This window comes from Geospiza fortis, unplaced genomic scaffold (assembly GCF_000277835.1).
Source record: "Geospiza fortis unplaced genomic scaffold, GeoFor_1.0 scaffold54, whole genome shotgun sequence".
In the NCBI taxonomy this organism is placed as follows: Eukaryota; Metazoa; Chordata; class Aves; order Passeriformes; family Thraupidae; genus Geospiza; species Geospiza fortis.
In genome coordinates this window covers 15,842,405-15,854,150 of record NW_005054301.1, presented here as the reverse complement: position 1 = coordinate 15,854,150, position 11,746 = coordinate 15,842,405, and the positions used below count along the sequence as shown (strand labels likewise).

At 43.5% G+C, this 11,746-nt stretch overlaps 2 protein-coding genes across 2 annotated transcripts in view; one reads left to right on the top strand and one right to left on the bottom strand.

Annotated features, from left to right (window-relative positions):
- Positions 1–7,302, top strand: part of LOC102032925 (retinol dehydrogenase 12) — a 9,865-nt gene extending 2,563 nt beyond the window's left edge. Inside the window, exons 4-8 of the mRNA XM_031064777.1 lie at positions 191–346; positions 626–730; positions 1,190–1,399; positions 3,231–3,420; positions 5,312–7,302. Of these exons, the coding sequence (XP_030920637.1) occupies positions 191–346; positions 626–730; positions 1,190–1,399; positions 3,231–3,420; positions 5,312–5,414 (764 nt within the window). The 3' untranslated portion in view covers positions 5,415–7,302. The remainder of the gene's footprint in view (positions 1–190; positions 347–625; positions 731–1,189; positions 1,400–3,230; positions 3,421–5,311) is intronic.
- Positions 7,303–7,949: 647 nt separating this feature from the next.
- Positions 7,950–11,746, bottom strand: part of ZFYVE26 (zinc finger FYVE-type containing 26) — a 46,803-nt gene continuing 43,006 nt past the window's right edge. The window contains exons 40-42 of the mRNA XM_005417643.3: positions 11,045–11,118; positions 9,777–9,995; positions 7,950–8,018 (exon numbers count right to left, since the gene is read on the bottom strand). Of these exons, the coding sequence (XP_005417700.1) occupies positions 7,950–8,018; positions 9,777–9,995; positions 11,045–11,118 (362 nt within the window). The remainder of the gene's footprint in view (positions 8,019–9,776; positions 9,996–11,044; positions 11,119–11,746) is intronic.

Genomic DNA, 11,746 nt, shown 5'->3' with positions numbered 1-11,746 from the left:
ACTGTAACTCACACTTGAGTGGGAAAGGCTTTGTCTCTTCCAGCCACCCCCCTGACTGATGCTAGTTCCCTAAAGAAACAATATATTGTTTGTAATTGCTGGGCATGGTCAGCCTGCTTGTCGTAGCCTGGATCATCCAGTGTGCTCCAGTGATCTCAGTTCCTGTCGTTCCCCCTTCCCCTCCTTGCAGGTGCAAGGGTAATTATTGCCTGCAGAGACACAGCAAAGGCAGAAGCTGCAGCCAGTGAAATCCGAGCTGAGACAGGGAACCAGGAAGTCATTGCGAAAAAACTGGATTTGGCTGATACGAAGTCCATCCGGGAGTTTGCTGAGAGATTTCTAGCAGGTACAGTCCCTAGATTCTTCTTTTTAGTGAGAATATTTTGCCAAGGACTGCTGTCTGTTCTAACTATTGCCAAATCCCTGCCCTGCTTGTCTCTGTACCTCTTGGGTATTGTGGTTCATAGCAGGGGCTGGTCAGAGGCCATGAGCTAGTTTGTGGTAGGAGATGTATCCTTTTTTTAAGGTGATGTGGCTGCAAGTCAGACAGCAAGGGGTGACTTGTGCTACCTTCTTGTCTGCATTCTCTGTTTCCTTGTTTAAGGATGTCTGTTGTTTCTTACAGAGGAGAAGGAACTCCATATTCTCATTAATAATGCTGGGGTAATGTTATGCCCTTACTCCAAGACTGCTGATGGCTTTGAGATGCAGCTGGGAGTCAATCATCTTGGTAAGGCCAGTGGAAGCATGTTTGCACTGAATATGGAATCATAGAATTGTCTGGGTTGGAATTGCCCTTAAAGACCAACTTCTAACATGGACATCTGTTGCAAAATGCCAAAGGAAAATCCTGCTGTCAGATTTTCTCTTCCTCATTCTTCCTTTTACAGGAAGGATGGAGGGCCAGAGTCAGAGTTCTGGAGATGCAATGTGGTGTATTTGCGTATCATGGATCCAGTTTAAGTATCTGTATGTGTTACCTGGGACATTTTGAAATGTATGACAGCTCCAGCTTTTTGAAGATGAGGAGCAAAACCTGAAGACCCCAGTAAAGTGTAGATGTTAATTCAGGGGAATTTAACAGAAATTTTCTTTTTCCTGGACTTGAAATGAGGGCAGCAGTAAGATACCACATATAAGCAAGCAGGGAAGCCCTTCCTAGAAGGATGACCTTTTGTCTCCCCCCTAGGTCATTTTCTCTTGACCTTCCTCTTGCTGGAGCGTCTGAAGCAGTGTGCCCCCGCCCGCATCGTGAACGTGTCCTCACTGGCTCACCACGGCGGCCGAATCCGCTTCCATGATCTGCACGGGGAGAAGAGCTACAATCGCGGCCTTGCCTACTGCCACAGCAAACTGGCCAACGTGCTCTTCACCCGCGAGCTGGCCAGGCGCCTGCAAGGCAAGTTCCAGAGGCAGGAGGGGCGTTTGTCTGCTTGGCTTTCCGAGCATCGTGGGTGGGGAGAGTGGGTTGAAGAAAGGGCTGCAAGTCATCTGTGCAGAAGTTGGATGGTTTGAGGCAAATGTCACTGAGAGCACTTTGCAGGAAGAAAATAGCTCCTGTCTGTGGAACCAGGAGACTTAAAACACAGATTGTCTTTACAACAACAGAGTAGAGGAGTTCAGTAGCTTGGCAGAGTTGAATTTATCTCATTTTTCTGTGGTGCTTGTCAAATACTAGCTGCATCCACGCAGACAGTTGTGGTATGTGGATGGAAGCTGGAAACGGAGCCACAACTGCAATCTCCAATAGAAAACCAAATGCACACTCAGCTGCCTTAAAGGTTGGTGGCCTGTAGAACAAGCATAAGATTAGACAGTACCTTGTAAGTCACAACATCTGTCACAGTCGTGTCATTCCTGTTCATAAACTGAAGTAGTATTTATTTACTACAACAGAAGCAGTGTCTTCCCCAGGAAATTACTATTAGAGTAAGTCAAAAGAGGCAGGCGTTCTCAAAAGCCTGCTGGAAACTGCTGCTGGTTTTGCACTCAGGGCCACTAGCACTTTGTTTTGCAGACGGCACATAATGACTCCTGTGTTTAGAAGGGAGCAGGGGATGCTCCACTGCCATGGATGAATGATTTAAACTGCTTCAAAAATCACCATCAAAGGTATTAGCAAAAGTGTTTTTAACCTGATGTCATAAAAGGGTGACTTAACAAAGTATGATGGCAAAATCACTCTGTTACTTACATGGAAGACACATACAAAGGAAAACTGATTTAGAATTAAGTTAGTATGATTCACACAGGACTAGAAACACACCATGTGAGGAAGACCCTCCTGTTGAATCATGAGGCTCAGCATGGAGCCCCGTGCTTTTTGAACCCCTTAGAGAGCCTAGGTCCAGTTTGAGTCTCAGACTTGGACCATTTATATGTAATGAAATTATCTATACAAAGTTTATAATAATTATTATTGAGTAGCTACATGGACTAGTAATGTTTCCTCAGTATTAATTCAGCAATCAGTCACTTACCAAGGATTTGTTGCAAGCAAAGGGCTTCTCTCCCTTCCTTAAGGAAGGCTCTCAGTCTCAGGTAAGAAATCTCAAACGTTGAGAGGCATCTCTGCTCCGGGGGAGTTACCTGCTGTGCAGTCCAGTTGCAGCTTGAGCTGAGGTTCAGCTGGGCTCATCCAAAGGTTTGCTATTGGTAAAAGGTCTCTGCCTTGAGGAACAGCCTTGAGAGGTGAGCCAGCTCAGGACTGTCACCCTGCAGTCATATCTCCTAGCAGGGAGAGCTCAGAGAAGGCTGGCTTAGGCTGTAATATTTATGGAATTGAGTGGTTGGCTTGTATTCAAATTACATACAGTTGGAAAGGTACATAAGACTCCACAACCTTATTTGTTCCTGGATGGAAGAGTATTGGAAAAGCCATGTGCTACTTGTGTTAACTGCCTGAAGGGTGTTCCAAATGCATGTGCTCACTGGCCTCTGTGGATTTCCTAGACAAGTTCTGGCCCATTTACAGCTCACACCTTTACCTTCTTTGGAGCCTGTACCAAACTACTGCTGATTTGGCTAAGAGGTCAAGTGCATCCATCACATCCAGCATGCAGTAACTACAGAGGACTTCACTTACCCTCTGTATCAAAGGCTACTTAAAGGACTTCTCCTTTAAGTTACAGAATATCTACAGGTAGAATTGAGGAGTATGTTACCCTTCTTTTAAAGACACTTTGATCCATGCAGATTTTGATCCATTGGACTACTTTATTTTGCCATAGGCACTAAAGTCACAGCAAACGCTCTCCATCCTGGGTCTGTGTATTCGGATCTGGTCCGGCACTCGTTTATAATGACCTGGCTGTGGAAGATATTCTCCTTCTTCTTGAAGACACCTTGTGAAGGAGCTCAGACCAGTATCTACTGTGCAGTAGCTGAGGAGCTGGAGTCTGTGACAGGACAGTATTTCAGGTGGGTGCAAGCTGATGAAGTGATAGTCTGTGGAAGGCAACTTCGTTGGCTGAGGAATATGGGACTTACTGTCATTCTTCATTAAGGAGGGACTAGCTAAGAGGGTGGTAAGACTGAGGGTGACAAATAGAACATTACCCCTTCCAGGTCTGTTGCAATCATGTTAGAAAAAACACCTGATCTGTGCACTTCATACAATAGCATGTCCTTCAGTGCTAGAAATATTAATGTACTCAAAGTGCAGGAATGGCTGTCACATGCTCAGAGCTCTAATGCTGACCTGCCTAACACTTGGGAAAATCACTTTTCAGTAGAACTGTGTAGTTAATTAGGTCACTTCAGTCAATTCTGGGAAGACACGTCATTTCCCTTCGTAGTTTTACACCACTGGAGCAGAAGGGCCTGTGCTCTCAGGGAGCTGGGAGAGCAGATGGAGCTGCAGAGACAGGTGAGATTTCCAGGTCTGGCATGTGACCAAATAACTTTATCCTCCAGTGTGATAGACCCACCAGTTGGGAGGGCCTCTTGCTGGGCTGTCTGTCACACTGTCATGGAAATGGTCTTGTTTAGCTCCCATTACAAAACCTGTTATTTTTTGACTTCTTTGACTCATTCCAGGACCCTACATTGTTCTCCTTTTCCTATCACCAAAAACCACAGCCCAGAGCAGTTTCAAGTCATCATCATTCTATATTTGAAGACTGCTATTCAAACAGATTCCCACAGATATGTCTGCCAGCTTCCCACTGCATGTAGAGCACTGTAACAATGCTGTTTTTTGGGGACAAATATGAAAAGTCATGGGGTTTTTTTTCTCCTCCCTCACATGGATGCTGTTGGAGCCATTGTGTCTTTACAGAGCTTTCTTCTTTGTGACCAGATTAGCCTCTGTAATGACATCATTGCCTGATCTTCATTTGGGAGTTAGTACCATCTTAATCAGACCTGAATATATAAATAGACATCTTAAGTCTTCCCTGACGGCCTGCCTTGGGATAAAAATGTAGCATTGATGTCCTGAAGTACAGAAAACTGGTAGAACTTAAAACTCATTAAAAAAGGGGAGTTTTGGACCTGGTGGGAAATGAGAAGCTTCAACACTAATTCACAATTTACACTGGACTAGCCTAGAATCCTTTTCACTTTCCAGGCCACAGAGTATAAAACACAAGTGTAGACATTAAGAAAAAAATTTGCATGCCACAGTGAGACAGGTGGGAGTCCACCAGTCATTTCAGGCATATTAAAGACTCCATCTATAAACACTGAGCTGAATGGAAACCTTAGAAGATGCCATTTCTTCTGTGCTCCTAAACTCCCAAGTTATTGCAGCATTACAGTTGAGAACACAGGACCTCTTTTCCAGACTGAATGCTTTCTGATTGGAGGAGTTGAGAAGAAAGGAGCTACAGTTCAGATGATAATGGAAAGGGGGTAACCATACATGGTTATTACAGTGTTATTTTTGGGCATACAGTGGGATAAATAGTTTAGAATGAAGGGCTGTTAGAGTAACTTTTTTGCAGTGTTTTTTAGGAAATCTGCTCCTGAAGAGCTTGATTGGAGCCTATGTGCCTTTTTAGTGGTATTAATGAGAATGCACACTAGTGAGGTTTCTTTAAGAGTTAAGACAACAGATAGAGCTACACTTGCTTGCCAGTTCTTGCTGCCTTTGGGAGAGATTCTTCTCTAGCTAGCTGGAGAGAAACCTTTCTCATGGTGGCTTAGCACCAACCCTTGCTCATTTGCTGGATAGCTCCCACCATTCTTGAACTAGTCTTGAATTAAGCTGATAGAGAACAACTTCCTAATCTTAACACAGACATTTCAGTGTACTAATGTAGATGGAGATCTTAGACTTGAAAGAATCAAAAGAATGTTTTACTTACAGTGATTGCCAGCCAGCGTACGTATCTCCACATGGTCGGGATGATGAGACGGCAAAGAAGCTCTGGAGTGTGAGCTGTGAGCTCCTTGGCATCCAGTGGGACTGAGCTGCACCAAGAGTGTTCCTGGCTGGGCCCAGCAAAGCTTCTCTAGGGAACAGCACTGCTGAGAGACCTCAAGAGTACAACACTGATACTTCAGCTGCCCTAAGGATGGCTCTGCGGGCACAACATAATTTAAATTTCTGGAATATTACACTTAAGGATTGAGATCTGTAAGCAATCAGTCCCCCTTCCTAGCTGGAGAATTCAAGCACCAATGCAGGGAGCAACCTGCTTGTTATCTCACACAGCAGCTCGAGACTATGGTTCTCTGGCTTTAGAATAGAAAGGGAGGTTGCAGTCTTAGGTTTAGATTATGAAGTAACAAGGCATTACTTTAAATAAAGTTTGGTTGTTTTTTCCCTAACAGCAATAGTAATAAGGTAGGACTCTAAACTATGAGATTACTTTCAGTTCCTACCCTTTGAACTGGCAGAGCAAAAATACTTTGGGATATTAGATTTTCTGGAAAGTTATGCAATACAAATACTCTCTAGCACACAGAAACAGGTCCTGGCCTTTTTGTGCCAAGTATTAGGTAAAGTTTTTTACATGGAATCACGTTCTCTGCATGCTCTGTAAGAAGCTGGACCCTAGCCACTGAGGTATTGTGGCCCTTAATACCCATTGATTGCAGTAGGTTTATTGGGGGTTGGCCAATCTTCTGAGAACCCAGGTGTTGGTGCAGGTGACTAGGAGGTTAAAAGCTGCAGGAGGGCTGCAATTGTGCACAGACAAGTTATTAAAAAAATCAGCATCTCTCTTGTGAAGCATTGAACAAAGATGGTGTAAAAGTTGTCACAGTAAACCCCCCAGCTGCACTTTAAATAACTTTAGAACCTAGAAAATATAGCAGAATGAGTAAGGAACATCTCAACCATGTTAAAAAATATTAAACAACTTCAGCTGAGACTTTAGCTTTAAATTACACCAAACTTCCTAGAGCTACGTAGCTGAAGCAGGAGGCAGGACTATCTTGGTGTTATGGTCAAGCTGGCTCCAGGACAGGAAGGTACGACTTGCACAGAAATCCTTGTGTTTGTCTGCCCAGCAGTTACGGGGCAGGCAGTGCCTGGCAGCCAGCCAAGGCTGCCAGCCTGCCCCTGCAGGACCACACAGCTTGCACTTCCACAAAGCAGCTGCCTCAGGCCACACAGCTCTGGGACTGCTCCCTTGGAACCCCAGTGCTATGTGAGTGCAAATTGCTGGAGGGCAATCCGTGACCAGAGATTATTTCTGAAAGAGTTAAGCAGTCAGAAACCAAGTGCCACAGCTCATAGGATTATCTTCTGCTTCTGAAAAAATGCCTGGAAGTTTTTGGACTTGCATATGAACCTGCCACTGTGACCAACTGCCAGTTTTAGAAAACCAATGCTAATTTTAATTCTTCCTGTCTGGATGCTGTCTATGCAGATGAGTCCTGTGCTACCTCTGAGCAATACTAAATAAAGCCACTTTCCTTTTAGAACAGGACCCCATATCTTCTTTCAGAAATGCTGATTCAGTTTACTTGGTGTCGCTGTTATCTGCACCTGCCTCACTAATGTAGAGAATTCAGTCCAGGTAACATTTTTAAAAGTTCCTTTGTGTTTCTCCCTGTCACTCTACTTTTTTTTCCCCTCCCTCTTTATGCTGCATCCCAATGATGAAGCTAAATCCACAACTATAAGGTAGCAGTAAAATGTTACCTACCACTGGAGCCTTGGCTTGCTTTCTGTGTGTCATTCTCTGATCTTGAAAGTGGCTTCAGGAGCAAGAGAAATCATTTTTAAAAACGCAGAAAAGTGTCTCTGGTGTGAAATATTTTTGCCCTTGCAGGTCAATGCACTTCCTAAAAAGTCTGATTCTGGATTTAACATAAGATATATTAAATAAACATTTCCATAGACATACATTCACTCTCTTTGACCTTGAGCAAGTAATTTATACCTCTCAGCTGATCTCTAAAAAATGAGGAAACTAAAGCTCATTTAGCTGTCTCAAAGGGAGGCTTGTAAGGGAGAGTTAGATTAACTTGCAAAGCTCCCTAAAGAGGATTACTGAGTACACGGATGAGGCTGAACTACTTAGGCTACCTAGCTGCTGGGGGGACTTCTAAAGATGTGGCATTCCAGTTGATCTAAATATTGACAATACTCAGTAACATGTAAATTTGGCATGATACAACAATTACCCCCCTTCTAATTACTCCACTAAGCATAGCCAAAAGCAAAGTGCAGGTCTAAAAGAGAATCCTAGCTGTGCTGAGGTAAAAAAATAAACTGAAATACATTAACAGTCATAATACTTTATTTTTGTTTTGGTTGTAAACAAACCTTGGTCAGTAACAGAGAAATTCTCTTAAACCGGCAGTATTCAATCCCTTTTTCCTGCTCAAAAATTCAAAGCCCCTTGATAATTGCACTATTTATGACACAATGTAATTAAACGGGGTCAAAATTCCAGTTCTGCTGGTACAAGAAAGATCCCTACAATTCCAGGTTAAGAACATCAAATTACACCAAACACTATATAAAGTGCATCAGGTACAGTGCAAAGAGGTCAGGAAGAAAGGCAGGTAGGGAACTGACGGGTCTGCATGGCAGACTCCACTCTCAGTGCTCTCTGCAGCTGAAGGAACATGAGCAGAACAGGAACATTACAGCAATGCAGACCTGGATACCCACATACAGTAAAATCTCCTCCCCATAATCACAGATTTCAAAATGACTGAAGCCATAGGTAGTGTCACGTTTTAGGATTAGCCTGATGCCTGTAAGCTGATGGAAAGCTAGGTCAGTCTGGCCAAGGAAACGAAAGCTTTCATTAGTACTGCTCACTAATGAGATAATGCAAATCTGTGGTCAGGGGATTCTGAAAGTTGTATGTGGTCATTTCTGCTCTAGTGAGCACAGCAGAGCACCTCCAAAGAGAGGTGTTTGTGTCAGCTCTTGAAACCTTGAAGAAGATGGACCAAATCCTTTCCAACACCATGGAAGTCTGTTCTTTCATTATAGTGAGCTTGGGGATAGTGCAAAACTCTTACTTCATAGTCTCAATTATTTTATGTACTAAAACTATTTACAATTACATTACACTTCAGAAAACCTGTTGGTTTTTTGATGTAAACAACTTTTTAATAAGAAAGTGAATTAGTTTTCCTAGTTCTTGTGCTGAAACACATGTAAACAGCAAACACAAACTCTTGGGGGATGCCATGTTTTTGGGTTTTTTTTTGTTTTTTTGGGTTTTTTTTGAAGGTCCTACTACTGTCTAACACATTTTTGCCAGTTTGTCATGTCCCAATACTGGTTGCAGAGAAGCAGCTACTTTTTTTCAGCATCCCTGAATATAGACATGGCACAGAGATTGCTGCTTTTTTTTCATAAAACCAATCAACCTAACACTTCCAGAGCAAAACCCATCAATACAGGGCATGTCCAGTTTGGTGTTCTATTGTACTTGACAGGGACAAATTATTCTGGTAATAAATAAATAAATACATCCCTATGTAACAGGGATACAGACCACCTGTTTAATTTTGCCACAGCTTGCTCTATCCTTGTTCTTTGCCATACCTGATGAAAAACTGTGGAAGTTTACTGTCAACTATTCAGTCATAAAGCTGCATCACAATGATTTATTGGGTATTACTGCAGTAAAGAAAGAGGCACATGATTTTTCAGCTACTTTAAAGGCTTATTTTCCCTTTGTACTCCCCTTACAGCACATGCCCTTTATAACTTCATTCATTTAGTTGGCACTAGCCCAAGTGCCACATCTATGGCACATATCACACAGTGTGACTGGTAAGTATAAATCTGCCAAAAGAATCAGTTCCTACCTTTTCAAACAAACTAAAAAAACCTGGGTACATTGTACTGGGTGGGGGAGGGGATAAAAAAGAAGTAGCAATGATTTGTCTAGAGGCTTAAAAAAATCTGAGTTTTAGTCTTTGAAACAGAAGAACTCTCCAATCTTGAAAATTTTTCAGGAAACATCATGAAAAATTTTATACTCTAGGCTACACTGAGTTGATAAAATTTTCTGTCCTCTCTACGTATGTTTTCTGGATTAAAAATAAAACACATATTATTAAGTCCAGTGCTTTTCAAAAAATATCAACCCCCCCAAAAATTAAAAGCCAACAAAATCCAAAAACTAAAGCCAGAAACAAAGTGCTCTCTTCCATACACCTTAATCCTTGCTTGTTCAGTTTGAAACTGCCCCCCTCCCCCCATCAAAAAGAGAGCCAAAAAACACCCTGAGGTAGTGACTGTTTGTCAAAATACAGGACTGGCACTTGTAATTTAGTTCCCTTCCTTTCACCAGAGGCACATTAGCAGCATCCATCTGCCACCGACATCAGCCAACAGAGTTCCATTTTACCTGGAGGCTGCCGAAGCCGACACCTCTGAGCTGTCCTGAAGCCTTCTCCTTCAGCAGCACGGAGAGCCACTGGGCACAGATGGCCGTGACGACGTGGTCGCCGCTGCTGTCGGCCAGCTGCCGCACGCGCTGCACCAGCTGCACGGCGCGCGCCCGCTCCTGCCGCACCGACACCAGGTACGCCGAGCGCAGCTTGTTGCACAGCAGGTACGCCTGGATCTGACACCAGAGCCTGGTCAGAAAGCTGGAGCAAACCAACTGGACAAGCTCAAGCAAGGACTACACAGGAAATACCCACTGCAGAAGCATGTTGTACGAGGCAGCAGCACCACATTACCAAACACAGCATGGCATGAAGCAGATCCCAGTGAAAGAGATGGGCAAACAGGAGTATTTTATTAAGTTTGTGTCTTGCAGACACTCCTTTATTCTATGACCATGAAATTACTCTCAGGAATCCTATCTTGTGCATTAATTACAGTATCCTCATAGCAAAGTGTCTGAAGCTATCATTTCTTCCACTGCTGGTTCTAGAACAACTCCCATCTTTCAGTGACAGATCTTACAGAAAAGCAGAATTAAAAGCCCATTTTTCCATCTGCCTACAACAGTGAGCTTGTCATTCAGAGCAGACAGAGGACTGTCAAAACTCTTTAGATTTTCTTCCCAGCAATGGCACTCAGGATTCACAACAATCCCCAAATGCTGAGTCACAGCCACTTCTATAAACAGGCATCTACAGCTCTCCATGGCTTAGCTGGCTGGCATGAAAGCCAACAAAGAAATGAACTAGTTTAGGCTTCATTTCCTCTAAGAGAAAAAGTCTATCAGAAGCTGGAGTTTTGTCATTTAACTCTCGATCACCATGGAAATAGTACAATCCTGAAACAATAAGCTGAAGTGGTCATCATTAGCTGCCTGCTATTACTACAAACCTGCATGCACCTATGTGAACAGTTAAATAACAAACCAACAAACCCACCAATGTGCCTTTCTGAAATACTTTTCCTTCCACTCTAATAAATGTCCAGCCCTCACTCTCAGGGCTCTCAGGGAACTAATAGGGATAGTCCCAGTTGATATTTGTATGTCACAACTTTACACATGTCACAAACACCATGGCCTTGAGGGATTCACTGTGATTTCAACAATCTAGGAAGTAGCCTTCAAAAATCACATTTGCATGAGGATGAGAGAGAAGACAGTGAAAAAGAGCCTGCAAGCTGCTGACCAAGACTGGGCTGTTTAGCTCTTGCTACTTTACTTACCTTGTTTTCATCACTGTCCATATCCTGAATCAGATTATCGAGATCCTGTATCCAAAGAAGGGAAAAGGTGTTCACACTTGAAGTGATAATAGTCTGAAAAACTTTACTCCATCGGGATCAAACCCCTGTGGACAGGCAGGTGCTTAGACTGTCCCAACTGCAAGAGTTGCAGATGTAGAAAATACAAAAAAATACTAATTCCAAGTCTTCCCTCTCCCCACAACTTTTCCTGCCTACCACCTCTGGGGGCTATCCCTAGAGAATGCTATGAGTCTCTCCTGGACATGGCTTGTGTTGCATGAAATCAATTTGTAGGTTCCCCCCATCCCAGCAGGGGTTACCCCATGGCCCACCCTGACCCAAAGAGTGGACTGCATCTCCTAATAGAGGTTCCTGCCTCCACACATCCTCCGTGTTAGCCAAGGAACCTCACTGAAGGGAACACCTCCTGCTGCAATCAGCAGCATTTGACAGGATCTTGCGAAGCAAATGTTCTGTGCCCTCCATGGGTGTCCATTTGGGAAGTGCTGGGCAGGAGTGTGCTACAGCTACTTATGGCTTCCTCTCAGAGTATCTTGTACAAGGCAAGCCATGCACTCCCACCTTGCAGCTCTGCCGACAGCAAGGAGCCAGAGCATCTGAAGGACTCACTGAACGAGCAGTACAGGCACCAGACTTCCCTGCAGCCTGTATGGTCTATAT